Source organism: Heloderma suspectum, chromosome 12 (assembly GCF_057233095.1).
Source record: "Heloderma suspectum isolate Gila_16-S chromosome 12, 16-S_ref, whole genome shotgun sequence".
NCBI classification, from domain to species: domain Eukaryota; kingdom Metazoa; phylum Chordata; class Lepidosauria; order Squamata; family Helodermatidae; genus Heloderma; species Heloderma suspectum.
The window spans coordinates 26,182,429-26,206,988 of record NC_139469.1 but is presented as its reverse complement, the minus strand read 5'-3'; the positions used below and the strand labels follow the sequence as shown (position 1 = coordinate 26,206,988).

At 47.9% G+C, this 24,560-nt stretch overlaps 1 protein-coding gene across 1 annotated transcript in view; it reads right to left on the bottom strand.

Annotated features, from left to right (window-relative positions):
• LOC146336738 (syntaxin-binding protein 4-like) overlaps positions 1 to 24,560 on the bottom strand; it is an 87,074-nt gene that overhangs the window by 36,483 nt on the left and 26,031 nt on the right. Inside the window, exons 4-10 of the mRNA XM_084818872.1 lie at positions 21,155 to 21,224; positions 17,709 to 17,783; positions 9,021 to 9,106; positions 7,430 to 7,559; positions 6,018 to 6,159; positions 5,324 to 5,430; positions 3,158 to 3,311 (exon numbers count right to left, since the gene is read on the bottom strand). Of these exons, the coding sequence (XP_084674998.1) occupies positions 3,158 to 3,311; positions 5,324 to 5,430; positions 6,018 to 6,159; positions 7,430 to 7,559; positions 9,021 to 9,106; positions 17,709 to 17,783; positions 21,155 to 21,224 (764 nt within the window). The remainder of the gene's footprint in view (positions 1 to 3,157; positions 3,312 to 5,323; positions 5,431 to 6,017; positions 6,160 to 7,429; positions 7,560 to 9,020; positions 9,107 to 17,708; positions 17,784 to 21,154; positions 21,225 to 24,560) is intronic.

The window sequence follows — 24,560 nt, the reverse complement described above, 5'->3', positions numbered from 1 at the left end:
AAGAAAGTATATCAGTGATGCCATAGACATTCACCAATAGGCACCTGTCACAGCTGGAATACAAACAGAGTCAGAGGAGGAATCGGCTTTCCCCCAGTTCAACCTGAGTTCACTCTAAAAAAGTGCTCCCCGACACCCACACCCAGCTTGCCCCAGGATTGAACAGTGGAGGCTGGTGGCTCCGATGTCAGTGGGGCGGTAAATCTGCTCTGGGTTTAAGTCAGAACAAGTGAGAACTCTAACGGACCGATCCAAGGTGCTTCCGCATTCCGCAGATTCACCTCCCCAATGACATCAGAGCCACCAGCCTCGGATTGAAAAGAAGGTATGTGTGTTTTGAGAGCAAAGAAGGCACATTTAAGGCATTCTCAAGCATCACTTCTGTCTATGGTCTTACAATATTTTAGTAGAAAGGCAAGAAAGAAAGAAAGAAAGAAAGAAAGAAAGAAAGAAAGAAAGAAAGAAAGAAAAAGAAAGGAAGGAAGGAAGGAAGGAAGGAAGGAAGATATATATGCTAGTTGGGACAATAGAACAAAACCTCAAAGATACTTGGGATGGCGTCCCTTAGTACATCTACACTATAACCTTAAACGAGTTCAACTGTCATGGCGTTCCTCAAAACATCTTGGGAAATGTAGTTTGGGGAGAATGCTAAGAATTCTGTTACAAGTTCCCTCACCCAGATCCCTATCTCAGCTTGCCTTTTAGTTTTGGTGCTTCACAGTTTATTGGCCTGTTACGAAGGTTCTTCTTTTTTACGGCATGATACTTTGTATGAATAATGTTACATATGTTTTTGTGCATCGCCCTGGAATCTGACTGGATGAAGGGCCATCTAGAAACGTTTTTTTTAAAAGGCAGGACCATTGTTCCCTGAAGAAAGGGGATGACTTTGAAACCTGATTAAGTCTGCAATACTCGTTATAGCCCTTTCCATAATAGAATCCCTGCTACCAGAGAAAGCGGAGAAATTGCCCACTAATGATATAACCAGTAGGGATGGGAAAGAAATCGGATGAGTTCGCATTTTAATGGAAATGTACCTAATTTTGCACTTTTAAACCAACACACAAACTGAAATTCAGTTATCCTTCGAAAGTCACACTTCAACAAATGTGTCAGTGCTGGTCTCCAATCAAACAATGCATATGAAAAGGCATATATGGGGGAAGGTGCACACAAAAATGCAAATATTTATGAAAATAGCTTACAGAAATGCATTACGTTAGGCAGGGCTGACACCGGCCTCATACGGGCCCTCAGCATAGGACTGATGAAGGCCCCACACTCACACATCACTGCCTCCCGCTACCACCACTGCCAGCCTCCAACTTCCCTTCCCTTTCTTTTTCCCTGGTGGCAGTGGCTCCTCCCCCTTCCCCTTGCCCCCCCCAGTTGGTCACACTGGCAAAAGGAAGCTCCATGAGCAGCAGCTGGCCAGACAAGCCTGCAGGGCCCACACCGTGTCATTTCAAAATTAGGGATGTCATTGGTGCCCAATACGGATGTGGAGTCCCCCCCTGCCCTCCCATTCGTGGACCACCCATCACTCGCAGGACCCATCCACGACTGCTGCACAGTCCGGGGACATCCAGAAGCCTGCCTGCTCCTTCCCTGAGCCACCATTTTGCTCAATAATGGCAGCTCAGGCATTTCTGGGAAGGGAACATTGCACAGATTGCCCTTTACGGCCGCAATCTACACAACATTCTCTTCCCGGAAATGCCCTAGCCACCACTGTTGCGCAAAATGGCGGCTCAGGGTCAGAGCGGGTGGGTCCGCAGCACATGTCAGTTGCTCACCGAGCTGTCGAGGGGCTCGCGCAGCAAGCAGGTGTGGGCAGCGGCTCGGGGAGCGAGCGACGGCCCCAGAGGGAGGTGAGTCTGTCCATCCATATTCGAAACAAAATGTTTTTAGCTTGCAGCCCAAGTAGCAGTGATCTGAACCAGTCAGAGGTGGCCTACGAAGGCACAGGGGCAGTGAAGGGATGGTCTTTTTGCTGCTCCTGTACCCTCATTGGCCATCCCACCCAATGGCAGCCTCTGATTGGTTCAGATCTCTGCAACTCAAAAGTTTTGTTCTAGAATATGCAGGCTTGTCCGGCCACCTGTGGCACTCCCTTTCCCTAACAGGGCCCACAACTGGGCGAGAAGATGGAGAGAGGAGGGGAAGCTGCCTCTGCAGCAGCAGTCTGGCCCTGGCCACAGCTGTGGTGGAGTCAGGGCTGCACTCCTGTGAGCCTTTGGGCCCTCAGCAGCTGCCTGGGCCTGACATACTTGCAAGGCACACATATTAGAGAGGCGGTGTGGTGTAGTGGTTAGAGTGTTGGACTGGGACTTGGGAGACCCGGGTTCTAGTCCCCACTCAGCCGTGAAGCTCACTGGGTGACTTTGGGCCAGTCACTGACTCTCAGCCTAACCTACCTCACAGGGTTGTTGTGAGGATAAAATGGAGGGGACTGGAGGAGGACTATGCACGCCACTTTGGGTTCCTTGCAAGAGGAAGGAAGGCGGGATATAAATGTTATAATAAATAAATAAATAAATAAATATTAAATAAATAAATATTAGGCAAAATTGCAAACATAGATGTGTATATCCCACCCTTAAAAGGTGGCCTAAAAATAAAGCAAATAAAAAACAAATCTATTAGGCAAACTGTGCATGAAAATGTGTGCGAATTTTCGTGCAAACTTAAAAACACAAAATCTCAAACTGTCAGAGAAATAGGATTAACTGAAGGTTAGACTGGGAAAATGAGAAACAGAGAGAAACCCAGATTGTCACAGATGCCTCCATCCCTAACTACCAGTGGTCCAACTAGCAGAATCATCCTAGGCCCTTTCTATGACTCCTCCATTAGTAGGAGCATGCCCCAAGCCTAGCATTGAAAGATCACAAAATAAGGCATAAAGGGAGAAGAGGTCTATTAATAACAAGCTGGGTATATAAACACAGAAGAGGCACCTAAGAAAAGCATCAGATTCCACCAAGGAGAAGAAGAGGGAAGCGGGCCCAAAGGAATCGACGCTGCTGCTTTCCCAAACAACTATTCCAGGAGGATTAGGGGTGAAACCTTCAAGGTGATAATCCCGTTGGAAATGGAGATCATTTGGCTGGGATCCCATTGGTTCATCAGGACTTGCAGAAGGACTTACCTCGGGGGACCTCACATGGACTTTCAACCGGCACGAGCCCAGACCGTTGACCGTGGCCTTGGTGGGTGGGGAATGGATGCTGTTGTGAGTAGAGAGTCCGGGATGCCACCGCCCCCTTCCGGGAATGAAGGCCACTTCAGTGTTTCCCTCATGTCTTAAAAACAGAAGAGCAGTTTGTTTAGGATGAAGCCAGTGTGGGAAAGTTGTGCAGAAAAGGCTATTTATTAAACACAGCTATAGTTGTACCAAGAGTGGCTGCATTCAGACATTATGCTATACTTAACCGTTCAGCATTATGTGAATGAGTCTCAGGGTCATCAACTCCCTCTTCCCTGCTCCTCCTCTAGTTTATCTACTAGGAGGAGATCATAAGCTTTTGCTTCTGTTTTCAACTAACCACAGTTACCTGCTATGCCCAAGCCTGGACAAACCGTGGTTAGTCTTAACTATCATTTAGGCAGGGGTAGGCAACCTAAGGTGACCTCCAGGTGTTTTGGACCTCAGCTCCCATATTAGTGATGCATGGATGTTGGGCCGATCTACATTGCGCCCGCCATCGCAACGAATTCGGTGTCCTGTCAGGTTAAACACTCTCGCATTAAAATGTGATTATCCACACTCAGCCATTTTCCCCGTTGCGGTGCTTCATCGAATGTGTGAGCTTGGTTCACACTTGAGGGCTGTGCTGTTTTCCTGCTCTTAAAGACAGTGGCTCTCATTGGAGGATCAGAAACTCTTCCTGTTTCTGCTGATTCCATGCCCACCACACGGCAGTGGCGAGGGAGAGGCTTGTCGTTTTCCGCATGTTTTCCTGGCCTTGGGGAAAACGACCAGCTTGTCCTTTGCCACTGTCGCCACTGTAGCAGGTGGGGGTGGAGGGAAGAACGAGGCACCTATCCTCTTCTCCCCCCACACTTGCTGGAGGCCAGGGCGAGCAGCTGGGGGGTGTCTGCCAATGCTCTTTTCCCCGCGCCAGCCCTTGACAGCCAGCACAAGGAAGAGGGGCAGTGGCGGCGGCACCCAGCGCTCATGTTTTGGGGGGGCTGCTGGCATCTTCGAAGATTCGAAGCTTCACGTCGGCCTGGTCAGTAGTTGGATGGGCGACCGCCTGGGAATCAAGCTTCCTGCATTGAGCAGGGGGTTGTTCCATCCCTTCAAATAAGGCTACGTTTTTTCTGTCTGAACATGCATAGGATTGCATCCTAGGCCTCCTAACACCAACAAGTCAGAGCTGGGAATGCATAAAGAATTCACTCTCTGCAAATCTGTCTACAAAATGACCTAGTCCTCGCCTTTTGGACTAGTATGTGTGAAACATTGCTATCCATGGGATTTTGCACTTCTCAGCAGTTGATACATATCAAAGTGCACACATGAATTCATCTATGTATTTGACCAAAACCCACATCTTGATAACCTTCTTAAAGTACACACTGACATAGTATTTTGAGAGGATTCTTTTGGAACTGCATTACCATGAATGTGGTAATGAAATCGAATGGAATTATGGGTAAAAATATGGAAAAGTGACACAGGCACCAGAAATAAACAGGTTCGCCCATCCTTGGCCAGAGCAGGTCATTTGGTACTTCCCATCCTCTATGAAGGCTTCCAGCACAGGCTCGCACAGTGGTCTGAGCATGGAGGAGACTCTGCTACTGGTTTCCCTGCAAGACACTGCCCTCACCCTCATCTCTACCTTTGCAACTAACCCACAATTTGACAAGAGCTGGGTGTCCACTGGCAACCGGACAGTGTCCTCCACCTCATCTGAGTGCAGTATAATAGGTTAGGGGCTCCAGAGCAGGCTGGATGGCAGACACACACACACAGCTCTGTCCTCCAACACCTTGCTGCCATCCTTCTCACCGCAGCACCTGCTGCCTGAGGCAGCCACCTCACTCCACCTAATGGTAGGGCCGGCCTTCCAAGCACAGGACGCGAATGTTTTACATACAGAATGCACTATGGAATGGGGATGCACTTGTGATGCCTGGATTTAATCTGCACACCTTTGCTCTTGGCATAACCAAGGTTGACATTTTGATCTGGGAGGTGGGGATGAGGGCAGATTCAGCTACCTCAACTCTGTTAGAGATGATCCGCTGGATTCCTTCTATTGCCACATTCCTGTCACCCTCAGGGCTTCTGGGAAGTCTCCCTTACCTGAATTTTGTTTTTGCAAGTATCCTTTTGGCCTCTTCATGTGTGGCCCCCACCAACGAGTCTTTGTTGATGGCAATTAGCTGGTCACCTGTCCTCAGACGCCCATCCTGCAAGAGAGTGGGGTGGGGGGAGAACATCTGTACGGCACCAGGCTTCATGGAACAAGGAAGGGCAAGATGAATGAGGCCTCCTCTATTTCTTTCATTCGTCTTCATTATACATCGGGGTGTTGAACTCCTTTCAGCCAGATGGCCAAATTCCATTTTGGAGAAGTTCTCAGGGGCTGCATTCCAGTGGTGGGCAGGACTGAAGGCAATTTGGACGAGGCCAAAATACCAAAAAATGCCAGCCTATTTTAACTTAAAGCTCCTAGTCCTAGTAACTACGCCTGAGGGGGAGCATTTCAACCTTCTAGAATGGGGAAAAAACTGCACAAGAGCCAGGAAACCACTAAATGATCAGCAGTCGGGTGGTAGTGGGGAGGTGGGAACCACCTGGTGATATGGAGAGGGGATGTGATCTTCTGGGGAACCCCAGATGGCACCTCAGGTGGGTTGGGTTTGTCTCCCAGGCCTGAGACGTAACACATTTGTTATACACTCTTCCCTATACAACCTGTTTAACCATAGCCCTCCTTGTGTATGTCTTAGCATGAAGCAATATCAATCTGAAGCCTCCAAAATGTTTGGCTCACCCTGTAGCAGTCACCTTCTGGTTGTAGCTCCTGGACATAAACCATGGGCCCGTCTGGTCTGTTGGTCCCTCCGCTGATGGTCAACCCCAAGCCAGCAGATTTTGCTACAGAGATGCTCTGGATCCCAGATTCGATGGGGCAACTGCAAGGAAAAAGGAAAAAGTCCAACCCTTCTACACCCACAAAGTAGGACCTTCTACATATCCTGCTGTATCCTACCCTCACAATAAGCCCACAGCAGGCCAATCCAAATTTCAAAAATATCGCGTGGGACAGCCCTTGCTGGGCTCTGTCATTTTAGATTGAAAGTGAGAAGACTGTATGTTCCAGCACTCCCCAGGATAGAAGAAAACCCACCCTGCATGTGGAAGTTAAAAGGTCTGGTAGAAAAGTAGGCTAACACCCTTTCTCCTAACTTGTGATTTATCTACATGCACCAGATGTAGAACGTTCCATGTAACTGAATACATCCATCCACGTGCATGTATACCCATGAAAACCCATATGCATGTATAGGGATGGATGGACTCGCCTCTGTCCGTCCGCACCTGCTTGCTGTGCCACGTGAGCCCCTCGGCGGCTCAGCGAGCAACCAACAAGTGTTGCAGACCTGCCCGCTCCTTCCGCAAGCTGCCATTTTGCACAACCATGGCAGCTTGGGCATTTCCAGGAAGGGAATGTTGCATAGCTTGTGGCCATAAAGGGTGATCTACATAGCATTACAGGCATGCCATTACAGGCATGCTATAGGCATGCAATTCATGCCTATCATGTTGCATAGATTTCCCTTTACAGCTGCAATCTACATAACATTCCCTTCCCGGAAATGCCCGGAAATGGTTGTGCAAAATGGCAGCTTGGGGAAGGAGCGGGCAGATCTGCAACACTTGTTGGTTGCTCGCCGAGCCGCCGAGGGGCTCACGTGGCACAGCAAGCAGGTGCGGACGGACAGAGGCGAGTCCATCCATCCCTATACATGCATATGGGTTTTCATGGGTATACATACACGTGGATGGATGTATTCAGTTACATGGAGCATTCTACATCTGGTGCATGGCGGCTCGGGAAGGAACGGGTGGGCTGCCGGATGCTTGTGGACCGTGTAGTGTTCGTGGACAGTTCTAGCGAGTGCCATGCAGTCCATGAACAGGGGTCCAGGGGGCTGAGCAGGAGGGAGTCAGTCGGACTCCACCCCCATATCAGGCACCCGCAACATCCCTATGCATGTATACAAAAATGTTTGGACAGACAGTGTAAGGAGGATATATCCATCCACGTGTATGCACATATACACACCTATCACCCAGGATGCTCTATATGTGAAGGGGCCCACAGGCACCATGGGGTGGTCCAACACGGTCGATGGATGTCAGTGAAACATTAACACCTCTTAAAAGCAATGCAGTACGTACTGTGAGGCTGCATGTGGTGATGAATGTGCTGGATTTCCAATCAGAAGCCCATGAGAATTTGCTGGACTCAGCAAGAGAGGACTCTGGGAACGAGATGAGGACCCCGAAGATGTGCTTTCCAAATATCTGCCTGAAGAACAAAGTTAAAGACAGTGTTTCGGTGAACAAAATACTTCCCTGATCAGCAGCTAGTTTTGCTGGAAAGCCTGCTTGAAATAGAAAGTGCTAGTGTGCCATGGTTCCAGTCCTCACGGCCCCAAAAGGCCTGCTGTTCACCCCTGTTGCCAAGTATACAGCTCACCCATATCCTCTCAATTGGCTCTGGGATGTATAACTGCAAGACAGCCTCTAGCAGATTAGTCCCAGGGGCTGCCAGTTACTGACCCCTAAGGTATATTGCATTTTCCTTCCCTCTCATTACTCCTCATGGCACCACGGAGAATCCAAGAAACTAAATGCTTCAGCAACAAGCTCCAGTTTACCATGAACGAAACGTCTCTGTTGCTAAACTACTTTGGTTTTGCAAGAACAATCCCATCTTGTGGACATGAGAACAAACCAAAACACACTTGGTGACAATGTACCAGGTCCAGCAGAGCCTCACAGAAACTTAGAGGACCAAATACATGTTACCTGGCTGAAGCACTTGGCTGCGGCAAAACCACAACTCCCTGCGCCTCCTGCTTTTGTTTAGTTAAAGCAGACGCCGGATGTGACATCATGGCACACCCCTTTTCCACAAGCAGCAGCAGCCAATGAAATCATGGAGTGATGACATGGCATCACACGCCTGCTTTAATGAAACGATCCTGGAGACACAGGAGAGGGGCCTCATGCAGATTGGGAGAGACCATATGTTTTAGCTAGTTTCAGCTTTCTGTACTCAAGATCTCCAGGGGCTGCCTGTCCTGTCCTACCCTGACCATGAGTGAGGGCCCATGGACTACAACAGACACCTGAGGATGGCTTCATTAGGTAGCAGTGGTCTGGAATTGCAGGACCTTGGATAGCTCCCGACAGACAACTTGGCTGGACACAGTCTGACCAGGGCTCAACTGAGACCTTTTATCCCTCTTGGGCCAGAGTCAGACAACCCCTCCCAGGCTCTGCCCCCTTTCTGGAGAGTCTTAAAGGGGTGATCCCCTGATCTGGAGCCTAGCACTCTATGGCCTCTCAGTTGACTTTGGTCTTGCCTGTTGCTTGCTCTGGTGAGGACAGAGAAGAGTAAGGCCCTGCTTTTTAGAAGTTCCTCAGGGGAATCTCATTCATATGGTACTATCTGTAGGGGTCCCAATTTGGGGGGGACTCTGGCTCAAAGGACTCCTTGCTCACAGGCACTGCCTCAAGCTGGTATAACCCCCCTCCCCAAGGCCTGGCTCCCTTCCCCGCCCTCCTCAGGCCTGGCTCCCACTGATGGCTATCTAAGGCAAGGTCAGACTTCAGATACCAGATCGGCTGAGCCAGGGGATTCTACTCTCCTACCCTATGCATGTCTCAACTATTGGCACGGTATTTTATTTTTCTGTTCTGAGCACCTTTCTCTCCTAGCAGCATTTGCCAGGTCAGGTCACTTGGGAGAATAACTACTCACCCCCACCATGGAGAACAGGTGAACTGCGGGCTGAACCTGTGTTGCTATGAGATCCGAATTTTTCTAACAGCTCAGAGAATTCTCTCCTGAACAAGAAAACACTATTTAATCATGTGCCCCCACACAGATAAGATATCACATTGGTTTGGATTGTCTTAATGTTTCAAAGCTACAGATCTGAAACAAATCTGATTCATCCCTGCACCCAGTTTTTTGTTCCCAAAATTAGGTTTTCTGGGACACTTTAAAACAGGGGTGTAGTACTTCAGGCCTGGGGGCCAGACCCAGTCCTCTGGGGGTACCCAGAAGGCCCTGCCTCCTGCCCCTGGCCCCATCCCTTTCCACCGAACCCCCAATCCTTTGGTGATTTCCAGGCATATGTGTAGCTTTCCCCCACTTCTAAAAGGTTAAAATGCCTTTCCTAAGGCTTAGCTGCAGACAGCAAGAGCTTTAAGCTAAAATATGCTGGGGTGGGTTTTTTTTTTTTGTATTTTGGCTCCACCCCTTTGCCTTAGGCCCTGCCCACCATTGGAATGCAGCCCCCTGAGAGCTATTTTGAAATGGGATTTGGCCCTTGGGCTGAAAGACGTCCTGCACCCCTGCTTTAAAACATAATATTAAGAACAAATTCAGTACTTTGCAACCTGTTTGTCAGGAATGAATCTGAGCATGTGGAGATGTTTGGCAGCTCAGATTCAGAATGGGAACAGCCAGAACAGCCACCTCCCCAGTGAGCCCAGATACAGCGAGACTTTCTTCCCAGGACCTTGACACACAGATGGCACAGGCTGAAGGGCTCCCCCATTCCTCCCCCACGAGAACGCATGTTTCGGAGGGGGAGGAGGAGGACCAGGGGCATGACTTGAGGACCTGAGAGTCCGTCGCAGAGCAAAGCGGGAAAAGTTAGGGGCAGAGCTAAGACACTCTGCCAGGCCGGCCACTCGTGGGAGCGAGGGGCATCCCCACAAAGCTAGTCTGGCCATGAAGTTCTTGCCCAGCCTGCTGGCAACTTTTCTAGCTTCCACTTCATATTCTCTACTGATATTCGTAGATGTGTGGATTAGCTGGTTCACTGCAGTCTGAGAGTTTCCTAGAATCTGCGTTTGTAAAGAAGGTAGCCGTTAACCAACAAAGTTGTGTTAGCCTGGAGCTAGGGATGTACGAAACACCTACCTGGCTCCACGCCCGGCAATCCGCGGTGGGGGGGAGGTGCTCCGTCCCTCCCCCCAGAATCCTCGACAGGGGGGAGGCGATCCGGTCCTCCCCCCCGGAATCCTCCCCAGCTGGCTCCGCTTAGCGGCCAAGCCGCAGAGCCGCCAGCCAGCTCCGGCCACCCGCAGCCAGACATCCGGCCGCTGGGCAGCCCTGGACGGACGCAAATGGCGGCTTTCGTAGCCGCTGCCCTTTGTGTCCCTGTATTGAGCCATGATAGGCTACATAAATATTTACGAAGCCTATCACAGCAGGGGGGAAAAACCCAGCGTACGCAAATGGCGGTAGCCGCTGCCATGTGCGTACGCTGGGTTTTTTCCCCCCTGCCGTGATAGGCTACGTAAATACTTACATAGCCTATCACGGCCTCTGCAGGGACACAAATGGTGTCCCTGCATTAGCCGTGATAGGCTATGTAAGTATTTACGTAGACTATCATGGCTATGAAGATGAAGTGAATGGCAGCCGCAGGACGGCCGCCATTTGCAAAGCAGCGCGGACGGGAGCAGGTAAGTGCTCCGTTTTGTGCGCCTTTTGTGGGGGGGGGCGGGGACTTCGTCACGTGCGCCTTTTGTAGGTTGGGGGGCGGGGGCTTCGTTCTGAGTTGGATTTCAGGGGGCCGAATGCACTGGCATTCAGCCTCACCGAGATCCATCGCGGAATTCTCTGACATCTCTACCTGGAGCTTTGTTTCCTGGAGCGTGTTGATCGCAAAGGAAGAGGATGGAGGAACGTGATGCTGTTATTCTGTACATCAGCTTTCCCAACCTGGGCCCTGCAGATATTGTTGGACTACAACTCCCATCATTCCTGACCATTGGCCATGCTGGGGTGATAGAGATTGTAGTCAACATCTGGAACCACAAGTTGGGAAAGTCTGCTATATACCCTAAACTCACTAACATCTAAAATTTGACTCCTTATTTATTTGTTATTTGTACCCTGCCTTTCTACCAAACAATGGTAGTCAAGTCATTGTCTCTCTCAGCCTAAGCTACCTCAAAGGGTTGTTGTGAGGATAACAATGGGTGAAGGGAGAACCATCCTTGTTGCCCTGAGCTCCATGAGGAAGGATAGGATAAAAATGTAATAAATAAGAGTAAATTCTGTAATACTGAACAAATCATGCAAAATAAAAAAGGAATCATGCAAATCTACTAGATTTGCATCATTTATTCAGTTTTCTTCATGAAGAATTTGGATTACTTGGTCACAGAATTTCAATCATTAAATAGAAAAGTACCCCAGCTGAATGGGAAAGAAATATATGGCACTGAATATTAATTCATAAAATAGTCTCATTTTAAGATGTTCTGGAAAGGATGTCTATCAAAAAGACTTTCTTGAAACAAAGGGATAAATTTATTCAGTACTGGAAAGAGAAAACTCAGCGTCAGAATGCTAGAAATGAGGCATTAGAAGTTTTATAAAAGGAAGTATGGATGGACTGACCATATTGATCATAAAATGAATTAATGTTGTTTGGCTTAATCAATGCATAGCTCCTCAATGAGACTGATTTGTGTTCTTTATATATGTATTTGTATATATAATTTTTAAACAATAAAATATATTTAAAATAAAATAATAAAAGCACACCAGGGTACACACCCAGGTCTGTCTATAGTCTGCTGTCTCCAGCATACAAATGCCAGGCTGCAACACAGAGACCATCCCATTCCACCAAGACCATCCCATTCCACTGTTTGGGTAAATCAGGGGCAGGGCCCCCCTGGCCCATGGGCCAAATTCAGCCCAGGGGTCACTCTATCCAGTGTGCGGGACGCTGGAGGGAGACCTTTCCCTCTCCTTCAAGCCATGCCCACTCAGAGAAGAGAAAGGGGTGAGGGGTGTTGGAGAAATCTGCAACAGATTCAAATAAGTTTGGATTTGTATGAACCCAACATGCAGATTCCTCAGCAGATCAGCTTTTTCCAAGTGACGTGGATTCCGTGGACTTGCAGACCGGTGTCTCACTTGGGAGGGGGGTGGGGTTGCACTAATTCGCATTTGCACAAGTGCACATTAACACGAATGTGTATTAGCAGAAGCAGAACGGAATTCTGGTGAAAAACCTCCAATTCCATCAATGAGCAGATGATGGAATTAAAGACACCTGACGATCCCCAACACAGAGACAGAATGGATTTAGCGAAATCCATACATCACTAGCCATGGTCTCAACGATGGCTCCTTGAAGCTGGAGCTCAGCTGGCCTCACTGCTCCCCCGCCTTCACTGCTTGGGGAAGGATGTGGCAGAGGAAAGCCAGCTTGGGACTCAGCTGGTGCCTTGAGGAGCAGCTCCTTGAGACGCCTTCTGAGTCTGCTTCTCCTGGCCCTTGTGGTCCTGATCAGGATGGCAAGCAGCAGATAAAGCCAGTACACAACTCAGGAGCTCCTGGAGGTGCCAGCTGGAGCCTCATCATTCCTCCCTTTGTCTTTCCCCAGCCAGGGAAGGTGAGGCAGAGAGAAGCCAGCGTGTGACTCAGCCGCGGCCTAGAGCGGTGGCTCCTCAAAGTGCCATCTGGGTCCGCTTTGCCTGCTGCTTGCCATCCCGATCGGTGCACAATATAAATAATAAAAACATGTATTGAATACCTAATACTGTCAGGATTCCCTTTTGTCCCTGCTGAACGTCACAAGCCAAATCAAAAACACAGACAAGAGGCTTCTCTCCACGGCTCTTTAATCCTTTACTTCCATGGGTCATACAGATGCAAATTGTCAGTAACTCACAGTCTCCAAAGGAAAAACCTTCAGGGAGTTCAAGGGGAAGCTACCCAGGTTGAAAGTTGCCCACTGTTTGAGAAAAGACCGGCATGCTTTCCTAACTTAAGGGGTGGGTGGGAATCTCCCTCTATCTCGCGAGGTCTCTATGCGTAGCTGTTCCTGCCAGACCAATTGGGCAGATCACCTAAGCTCCGCCCTGCCATCTCTCTCTTTGCTCTGTTTCTGCACCTGGCATCTAAGAATTCAGGCTCTCCACGCCACCCCCCTCTCCCTGTTCGCTATCTCTCACAGGGGTGTGTGAAGAGAAACCCTCTCTGTCCAGCTGGACTATTGAAACCTAAGGAATCTGTCTCTCCCTGTCTGGAAGAGTCTGGAGAAATTCCTCCCCCATATTTTGCGGTTCCTCTTCGGAATCTGAGCTACTCTACCACTGCCTATGCTCAGAGGCACCCCTGACAAATACCATGCAATACAATACAACCAACATCCAACAGCCGACATAAACGAAAGCAAATACAAACACCAGATTCAATTACAAAGGTAGACTGGGAAGTTATACAAATTAAAATACATCAGTAAAATACATCATAACCTGGTACCAAAAAGGCTGTAAATTAGGTGCCAGGCATGCACCTAAAGGTGCCCTTTAGGGGAGGTGGGCGGCGGGTAACCATAGAGCAGGGCTGGCCCTACCATTATGCAGACTGATGTAGCCCCATCAAGTGGTGGAGCAGGAAGAACAGCAAATTGTACCACTCCCCCGACCCTCAGGGGAGGGGGCACTGTCCCGCTGCCATTTCTAGCGGGTGCTCTGGGGAGCCCTGCCAGCTGCTCTCCCATCGTGGCATTTGCTGCAGTGGGAGAGCAGCTGGTGGGGCTCTCTAGAGTAGCTGCTGGCTCTTCCGTCACGTGCCCCCAGCTTTCACTTACTGAAGCTTTAGGTCTTACGAGAGCTTGGCCAGGTCCCCCGAGAGCTTGGCCAAACTCTTGTGAGAGCTGGCCTGAACTCTTGTGGGATCCTTGCCACCAGCAAGTGGCATAAGGCGGCAGCAGGGCATGTTTGCCTCGGGTGGTGTGATACCTTGAGCTGGGGCTCCAGTTGAGAAAGCTCTGGCCTTCATAACTACAGAGTACACTTCCTGATAAGGAAGAAACTTGGAGGAGGGCCTCAGCGGATGACCTTAAGACATGGGCAGCCTGCTGTGGGAAGAGGTGCTCCTTCAGGTATTTGGGTCCCAAATTTAGAGCTCTAAAAGTAAGTTCAAGCACCTTGAATATGGCCTAGAAGTGAATAGGCTGCCAGTGCCATTCGTTCAAGAGAGGAGCAAGGTGAACCAACTTGGCAACACCAACTAAAATTCTGGCAGCCAAACTGTGCACTAATTTGAGCTTCTGAATCATCTTCAAGGGCAACACAATGTATAACTAACGATGTTGGAGAAATCCACAATGGATTCAAATGAGTTCAGATTTCTATGAATTTGGCCTGCAGATTCCACAGTCTACTGGCTTTTTCCATGTTCCAAGTTCCATAGACTTGCAGACCAGTTTTTCACTGGGGGGGGGGGAATTTGTGCTAATTCACATTAGTCAAGTGTGCACTAGCATGGATATGCTCTTGTGCAAATGCACATTAGTTGATGTGCATTGGCACTGGTTCTCATTAAGTGCGCATTAGTGCCAATGTGAATTAGGCAAGTAGAAGAAATTTCCAGTAAAAAAAATTTGAATGAATAGAGAACGGGATGAAAGACACCTGACATTCCATGAAACACAGACAGAATGGATTTAACAAAGTCCGTACATCCCTATGTATAACACATTACAGTAATCCAGCTGGAAAGTTACCAGAGAATGGACCACTGTGTCAGACTATCCGTGCCTAGAAATGGCTGGAGCTGGCAACCGCTCCATGCCACCAAGGTGACCTGGGCCTCTAGTGAGAAAGATGGATCTAGGAGCATCCCCAAACTGTGAGCCTGCTCTTCCAGGGAGAGAGCAACCCCATCCCAAGCAGGTTGAACAATATTTCCCCAGAACTGAGACCCATCTACCCCATCTTGTCAGGTTTCAGCTTCAGTTTATTGGCCTTCATTGAGCCCATTAACGAATTCAGGCACCCAAGGCCGGTCCTACCATTAGGCCAGAGATGAGGAACCTCTTTCAGCCCGAGGGCTGAAACCAATTTCAGAGAAGCTCTCGGGGGCCACATTCCAGTGGTGGGCAGAAGTGAAGGGAAAGGGTGGGGGCTAAAGGGATAAGTACAAACTACAAAAATACCAACACATTTTAGCTTAAAACGCTTACTGCCAGTAACTAAGCCTTAAGTGAGACATTTCAATCTTATAGAACGGAAGAGAGGCTGCACAAAAGCTGGGATACCACCAAATGATTTATGGTTGGGGCGGGGGAGGGGGTCAAGAGAAGGGGAAGATTGAGTCTCGAGGCCTGAATTTTCCTGCCTGTGTACTAGGCAGAATGAGGCAACTGCCTCAGGCGGCAGTTGTTGGGGGACGGCAGCAGCAGCTCCCTGGCTGCTCTTCCTGAGCTCCTCAGCCATTCCCCCATGTTAGAGGAGTATAAAGCTGTATGTGCCACAGGGTTAGTCCTGCACCCCCTAAAGTAGCCTGCACCTGCACTCCATTTAGCTCGCTTAGCTAGATGACATTAGGGATGTCAGAGGAATCCATCCAGGGGGTGAAGCTCACAGAACTTTAGTCAGCTTGGCACCCTGGACTTCACCTTGGTTTCCCATGAGCTGGCCCAAATCGATCTGCATCGAGACGGGTCAGCTCACAGATTTCTGTTAGAAAAAAAGATGCATAAAGCAATGTGTGCAAATTACAGCCACAATTTGCATAAATTATGCAACTTTCGGCTGTAATTTGCATGAATTGCAGCTGTAATTTGTACAAATCACGTAAACTAGAGCTGCAATTTGCACAAACTGCTTTTTACACAACACCTCCTAAAAAACCCTGAAAACGTTCTCAGATTTTGGGAACGGATCCCCAGCTCAGCTGGCAAATGCCAACTTCGGGGCACCATGGGAATCTGTCAGGCCCCAAAAGGGCTGGCGATAGACATCCCTAGATGAAATCTCCATGTTCACAGGTAGCATATCTCCCAGTGCCAGGCACAGTATACTAGGCATTGCTAGTAATCAGAGCACCTTGGGCAATGGGTGTACCAGATTCCAGCAGTGAGGGAGTGGGTTCCAAGTGATCCTCCCTACTGAAACATTCACCAGTCATCCAAGACACCCTGATTACTATCAGCCGGGCCAGCTGCAAACAAGCCTTGATCCAAATAAAATTGCATTTGCGGTGTGAACTGGTCAGGCCCCAGACACCTGAGCAGAACAGAGGCTGAGCTGAGAATGGCCGGGCCTTCAGCTGATTGGCTGAGTCATTCAGGATGCTCAACAGCTGACTTCAAAAGAAGAGTGGGAGTAGCAGGTGGAGGGGAATGATGTGGGCATATCACAAGTCCTGGCCGCCACATCTGCAACAGTGAGCAGCCCCTGACCCTAATGCGGTGAAGAGGAGGATTACTCCTGCAAGCTCAAGGACATGGATGAAAGATAATAAGGGATAAATAAAATAAAATAACAATGATAAAGAGGCTCACATAAAATCTCTCTCCCCCTTTTCCTCTCCCCGTCCCTTTAATCTTGGAGATATGTATTGGTGAATTACATATTCTGTGAGATGATTATGTAAGTGAAATCTCTACAAATCTTCAGAGGCACACCAAAAAAAATTGATTACGGGCCAACTTCCCCTCTCGATAACCTTTTGCAGATTTTGTGAATAACCCATAGCACGGGTGACTGTAAACAAACATGGCTCCAAGATTTACCCCTTTCCCTGGGCTCCATCATATCTGTATTACATTTCCAGGGAGGTGTCGGGGGGTGGGGAGATTATGTGCAAAGAAGCCTCTTTATATTTGCAAATGTATGCTGCAGTTTAAAATATGTGATTTAGAAAAGGATGAGGTGACTTGGCAGCCTGGGCACAGGGAAAACAATAAACCATATTTATCAATATCAATAAACCATATTAGAGTTCATCAGTGGAGGGCACACAAGCTTAGTTTTATTTCATTTATTACATTTCTATACTGCCCCAAAGCCAAAGTTCCGTGGGGTGGTTTACAAAGATTTAAAGCCTAACAATACAATATGATAGTAGAATCATAGAATAGTAAGGTTGGAAGGTGCCTACAAGACCATCGAGTCCAACCCCCTGCTCAATGCAGGAATCCAAGTCAGAGCAGTCCTGACAGATGGCTGTCCAGCCTCATCTTGAATGCCTCCAGTGTGGGAGAGCCCGCCACCTCCCTAGGCAATTGGTTCCATTGTCGTATATAACACCATGCAAGAAAACCATATATGATAGCATCGTATAAAACCATACAAAAATATAAAACCAATTTTTTAAACAATCAACAAAAAAATCCCCATTGAACCTTATCCTATGCTGGCAAATGCCTAGCATGCAGCCCTCAACATGCTTCAGAGCTGCCCATGTGGCCCTTGGGGTAAAAAAAAGGTCCCCGCTCCCCCGATTTAAAACCAATAAGCCTTGTTAATTAAAATGTACACATCTGGGCTGCAATTCTAGGCATGCTCACCTGGGAGTAAGCCCAACTGAACACAATGGGACTTACCTCAGAGTGAATGCCCAGAGAATTGCACTGACAACCATCCATTCCCCAGTTGGAATAAAGCAAATTCTTACCGAGCATCGTCATCTCGGGCGATAAGAAGGCGCATACGGCTGGTGGCAGAAGCTGTCCTAAGAATATCCACAGCTCTGTGAGATGTCAGGGAAGAGAACAGGAACAGCCTGGCATTATGACTATACCTCTGTGTTTGCCCTGCCCTTCCAGCAAGGAGCTCAGGCTCACATACATGGTTCTTCCTCCTCCCTCACCCATTCTTTCCTTACCACAACCATGTGAGGTAGGCTGAGAGAAAGTAGCTGTTGTTCTCCCAGTGAGCTTTGTGGCTGAACGAAACCCACTCACCAGTCCGCTAGGGGGTCCGGAGCGGGAGAGGTGATCCGTCCCTCCCCCCCAGAATCCTCCCCAGCCGGCTCAACTCCATGGTGAGTCCACAGAGTCACCAGCCAGGTCCATCCGCAGCTGGACTTCCGTCTGCTGCCGGTCTGTGGACACAAATGGTGTCCAGTGTAGCGGACACCATTTGCATCCCTTCTCTTTGCCATGATACGCTACATAAAGATTTACGTAGCCTATTACGGCAAAGAGCAGGGATGCAAATGGCGTAGCCTATCACGGCAAAAAGAAGGGACGTAAATGGCATCCACTATGCCGGACACCATTTGCTTCCGCAGACTGGCAGCGGATGGACCAGACCTGGCTGGTGGCACGTAGGATCCGTTCCAGGGAAACTTCACAGGGTGGCGGAGGTGGGTGGTCCGTTCCGCCACGGACTCCAAGGGGCTTTAGAATCCAGCCTCATTGGAGTCTGTGGCGGAATTCTCCACCATTCCTATGAATGAGGATTCAAACTTGGGACTCCCTGGTCCTAGCCTGATGTTCCCAACCTAGCCTTCCCAAGCATGGGTCCCACTAGATCGACAGTCAGCTGCATGCAACCTCCATAGACCCTGATCAGGCCCTTGTCACTACTCTCCACTGAAACTTATGGTGGCAAATAAATTTTAACAGCAGACCACCATGGAATGGTAGAAAGACCAAAAGCAGCTTCAGAACAAGCTACATTTGACTCTTTTACTACTCCATAGCATGTTGTTGGTAAAACTCACCATCAAACCACCATCTTGTTTTCCTGCTGAATTAGGTGGTGCATTAGCTTCAGCAGGAGTGTGGCCCACAGGGGATGGGTGGGGTGGGGGAGCAAAAGTGGTCCCCAAACCCTCTGTGAAGTGGCCCACCCCTATACTTGATGGCTGGGATGACAACTCCCGTGAGACCCAGCCAGCATGGCCAAGGGTCAGGAAGGATGGGACTTGTAGACCAAAACACCTGGAGAGAATCAGATTGGGGAAAGCTGCTCCAACCACTACTCATACTGGCTTTTGGGTGGTGAATCGGGCTGTGGCAGATATATGAAAGTGCCTTATGCTGAATGAGATCATCAGTCCATCATCCTCAGCATTTTCTGTGTGCAAATTCCACACAGCGCATAGTTAAGCTATGGAATTTGTTTCCACAAGCCATAGTGATGGGCACCAATCTGGATGGCTTTAAAAGTGGGTTAGACAAATGCCTGGAGGAGAAGGCTCTCAACAGCTACTGGTCCTGATGGCTCTATGCTACATGGGTGGAAAGATGCTGTTCAGGGATGGGTGAACTCATCCCTGTCCGCGCCACTTTCTGGACTCCCGCCAGCTGCTTGATCCTGCTCACCACATGCAGTGGGCCACTGGGCAGGCTGTGGGCATCCAGGGAGCAGCACCTGGCACTCTGCTCCTCTGCCAAGCCACCATTCCACACAAAATGCCAGCTTGATATTTCCCGTAAAGGTCAACCTTGCATAAATGGCACCTGTAAAGAAGCCCATTTACGCAACATTACAAGCATAGAAGGTCTAAATAGACCATTTACTCCTGTAATGTTGTGTAAATGGGCCTCTTTACAGCTGCCATTTGGGCGAAAGGGCCCTTTATGGAAAAGGACAAACCACCAATTTGTGCAGAATAGCGGCTTGGTGCAGCCACAAGGCCCGCCCTGCTTGCCCAAGTCTGCATGCACCAAGTCGGGCAAGTGTGGTGGTCCACAGACTCCGGTCCAAGGGGCTGAGCAGGTGGTAATCCACTGAGCTTGAACCTCCACCACCATCCCTAATGCCATTGCCCTCATGTCCTGCTTGTGGGTTTCCCCATGGGCAGCTGGTTGACCACTGTGTGAACAGAATGCTGGACTAGATGGACACTTGGTCTGATCCAGTGGGGCTCTTCTTTTGCTCTTATGTTATTCTGACTAATAGCAGCTCTTCAGGATCTCAGACAGGGTCTTTCACAGTTCAGATCCCCAGGGATTAAATCTGAGATCTTCTGCATGCACATGGCGATAGGGCCCCTGCCCTTGTACATTGCAAAGCATCTTTGGAGCACCCTTTCCCTCTGTGTGCTCTGTGAGTCAAATTAAATCACACTGCCCTGCAAGGACCTAGTCACTTAAGGCCAGGCTGGCCAGCGGTAAGGGGGTTGACGGCAATTTTTTAACTGTTATTTGGCAGCCATGTCTCTAAATGAAACATTTTGCTATTTCCCATAGAAGGGAACAGCATCTGTTCAGTTATATGGGAAAGAGTAGTGAACTGCACTGAGGAACAATATTGCAGTGTGGGCTAGGTTTGCTCCTGACCTCTAGTGAACACAGCCATTGGGAATGGAAGCTCTTCCTATTTGCATAGCTCCACCTCTTTCATCTGCATAGCCCTGCCCTGTGTTTGGTTTCTTGGACACACTCGCATGATAGAATGTTAGGGACTGGATTTTATATATGTGTTAGGGCTCATGCGAGTTGAGCAGTGCATAAAAATTGGGCACCTCCACCACCTGTGCATATAACCTGCTCATGGAGTGCGTGCATATAACCTGCTCATGGAGTGCGTGCATATAACCTGCTCATGGAGTGCGTGCATATAACCTGCTCATGGAGTGCGTGCATATAACCTGCTCATGAATGTGCACTTCTACTGCCATTATGCAAAATGGCTCTCCAACAGGCCTTGGGGAATGCACATATCTCAACTGCATTTTGTACATCCTCCCGCTACTGTGCGTAATCTCCAACAGCTCTTAGGGAATGTGCATATCTCAAATGTGTTTTGTATATTCTTTGGGCAACGTGCACAGTCTCCAGGAAACACTGGAGAATGTATGAAATGCACAACGGTTGGATAATGTGAAAAATACAGTCGATATATGCACATTCCCCAAGGACTCTTGGGTCTTAACTTGTTGATGTGGATCGTGATCTCAGCCTGCTCCCAAGAATTCCTATACGGACTTCTATTCTTCCTAGGGAAACCCTGACCCAACCTAGAACCTGACCGGTGTAAGCAGCAAGGGAACCTTTCACTTGCACTTGGAATAAGGCCACCAGTAAATGGCCTCCCTGAAAATGTCATGCTGGGTAGATCCCATAAATAACATGAAGCTAAAACAAATCCTGAATTCTGATACCCCACCTCTCACTTGTAACACCAATGAGATTGTCTCCATTCACTTCCAAGATCTGGTCCCCGGGTTGTAGGCGGCCTTTAAAAAAAACAGACAAGGGAAGTGTCATATAGATGAAGTTAGAGCAATTATTTATTCCTGGCTAATTGAATATGTACTATGGATTATTATGTATTTGTACAGTAACAGCAATGTGCATAACACTTTACAGAGGAACAAGAACAATAAAGACAGGTCTCTGTCCCAAGCATCTGTCAGTCATGGGTCTGGTGCTAGAAGCTAGGCACAGTTGCACTCCAGTATCTCTCCCTCTAACAATGAACTCAAGTGGTGAGTGCCAACATAAATGGAGCCAAAATGGGGCCACCGCAGATCAGGAGGCATGTATTACCATGGTAGGGATGTACGAAAGTTCCGCCACGGATCTCAGGGAGGCCAAATGCCAGCACATTCGGCCCCCCGAAATCGGTGGTGGAACAGCCCGCCCCACCCCCAGGACGGGACTTACCTTGGGCGGATCTTCCTGGCGGCAGTGGCTCTGGTGGCGGCTCTGGCGGCGGCGTGGCGGCGGCGTGGCGGTGGTGTGGCGGCAGCGGCTGTGGCGGCCGGTCTTCCGACCGGCTGCCGCCGCCGCCATTTCCAGGTTAAAAAAAGAACAAAAACAAAAAAACATGAAAAGCTATGTAAAGATTTACGTAGCCTATCACGGCTAGATTTTAAAAAAACACCATGATAGGCTACGTAAATCTTTATGTAGCCTATCACGGCTGACTTAAAAAAAACAAAAAAACACGCGCGTACGCAAATGGTGGTGGCCATGGCCGCCACCATTTGCGTTCTTTATTTTGGCACGTCTTAGTCTACGTAAACATTTACGTAGACTAAGACGGCGAAAATAAGGGGAACGCGAATAGCGTAGACGCTACGCTATTTGCGTTCCCCTTATTTTCACCATCTTAGTCTACGTAAATGTTTACGTAGACTAAGACGTGCCAAAATAAAGAATGCAAATGGCGGCAGCCATGGCCACTGCCATTTGCGTACGCGCGTTGTTTTTTTTTTTTTAAATCAGCCGTGATAGGCTACGTAAACATTTACGTAGCCTATCACGGCTGACTGCAGGGACGCAAATGGCGGCGGCTACGGCTGCCACCATTTGCGTCCCTGCTAGCCAGCGGCCAGATGTCCAGCTGCTGGTGGAGCCAGCCGGCGGCTCCGCAGAATCGCTGCGGAGCACAGCCGGCGAGCCCGGATTCCGAGGGGGAGGAACAGAGCACCTCCCCCCCTGGCGAGGATTCCGGGGGGAGGGACGGAATGCCTTCCCCCCACCATCAACATAATCTGCGGAAAGGTAAGTCACTTTCGTACATCCCTATACCATGCTCAGGGGAACCTTGAGGCTTGCATAAGTACAGAAAACATTTTTTTTAAATACTTTTTATTCTATTTTTATCTTTTTGAATGAAATAAACAGTACCAACAAGCTAATCAATAAATACAGTTTCCCAACAATACAATATTCTTAGGAGGACACCGTAATAACAAAAAGGAGAAAAAGAAAGAAAAAATCCATTGCACACCAACTTCAAATCCTACATTCTACTTAAGAATTATACCTATAACATTGGCAATATTCATCAATCTTATAGTAAGGAAGCAGGCCTACAATTAATTTTCAGTAACCTAACCATATATTGCCCTTCAGTTAACATATAATTATAAAGCTTAACAATGTAACCAGCCAAAAATCTTACTAACCAGTTTCATAATAATGATAATAATAGTAATAAAAAGAGAGAAATAATAATAACAAATCACTAATATAATATTATATAATAAAAAGAACCTTACAGCACTCACTAATGTACTTTGTACTAGATATATAAATGAGTGTGCACATTTCTATACACCCTCAAACAGTAGATTTAAGTACAATACATCATATCCATTTTAGAGAGAAGGGATTTAAAAAAAGAGGAGAAAGAAAGAAAAAAGAAAAAATAAGAGAAAAAAGACGGATCTATATATGAGCAATTATCTCTGGCCTAGCTTAAATCTTACAGGCTAAACATGGCCAGTTAACAAAACATGTTTGTAAATTCCAGTTCATGGAGCTGAGACAGAAATCGAATGCATTTTTCCATTTAGCCATGCCTACGCCATTCGTGATTTAGAAACTTCTTCATCTGACCTTCAGAAATAATACAAAACGTAGCAGGATATTTTAAATGATATTGTAAGTTCATTTGTTTTGCCAGATTTTTCGCCTTGATAAATTGCCTTCTTTTATCAACAACTTCTTTGGTGTAATCCGGAAATAAAATAACTTTATCTTGTTTCCGAAAAAGATTTCCGCACCCTCTTGCCAAACTCAGGATATAATTTTTTGTTGAGATACATGCAAATTGGACTATAATTGTATAACCAGTCCCTTTGGCACTTGGCACACAGAATGCCTGCTCAATATCAAATAAATAATCAGATGGCACAGGGAGTATCTCATGCAGAAGCTTATCTACAAAAGTAGACAAATTTACATCACCAGTAAATCTTTAATACCAATGATACGTACATTTGCCCTGCACGTAAAAGCCTCCAGTTGGGAAATTCTGACAGAGAAATTGTTGAAATAAGCTTGTGATGCAGTTTCATTCATTACAACTCAATCTTCTGTTAACCTTCACCTCCATTTTTTGCCATGAAGTGTTGATTAAATCCACAGCTCCTTGAAGGGCGGTGATGGAATTTTGAATTGTATCCAACCACTTAGCTTGTTCAGCAAATTGTGAAGATAAAGTTTTTATCAGAGCAAGTAATTCCCCTATATCTTCGGTTCTCGAAACCTTTGCCAGAGGAGGTACGGGGGAGTAGGCGGAGATCCAGTTATTTTTTTTTCTTCTTGATGTAGCCATCCTTCTCTTCAAACAGATCTTGCAGGTCCTCAAATATTGCGAATATTTCTTAAACCATTCCTCAGATATTGTTGGTATTTCTTAATCCATAAACTACAAAGGAGCACGTCAGCCCTGATTTCTCCTAATTAAATAGGAGTTTCAAAAACAACTTTGAGTGATGATTAAGCTCTGGCAGGCTGGTCTCGGAATCCAGCCCCCCTGCTGCTTTGCGGAGCAGACTAATCTTCCAAGGCTTCATCCAGATGTGCTCTTTGCCTCCCCTTTTAAATCCAGGGGAGAGATAAAAATGTTTTTCAACCTTTTAAAAAGCTGTTTGAGATAGCATCCCATGGAAACTCTGCAGAATGCAGCCAGGGCAACATTGGCTCTGACCGGAACTGCCAAGTACAGAAAACATTGCAAAAAATAATAATGGGCCAAAAAACAACACAGAGCCCAAAGAGGACTGAGCAGCCATGAAACACTGAGTGTCAGGTGGAAAAGAAAATCAGAAAACTGG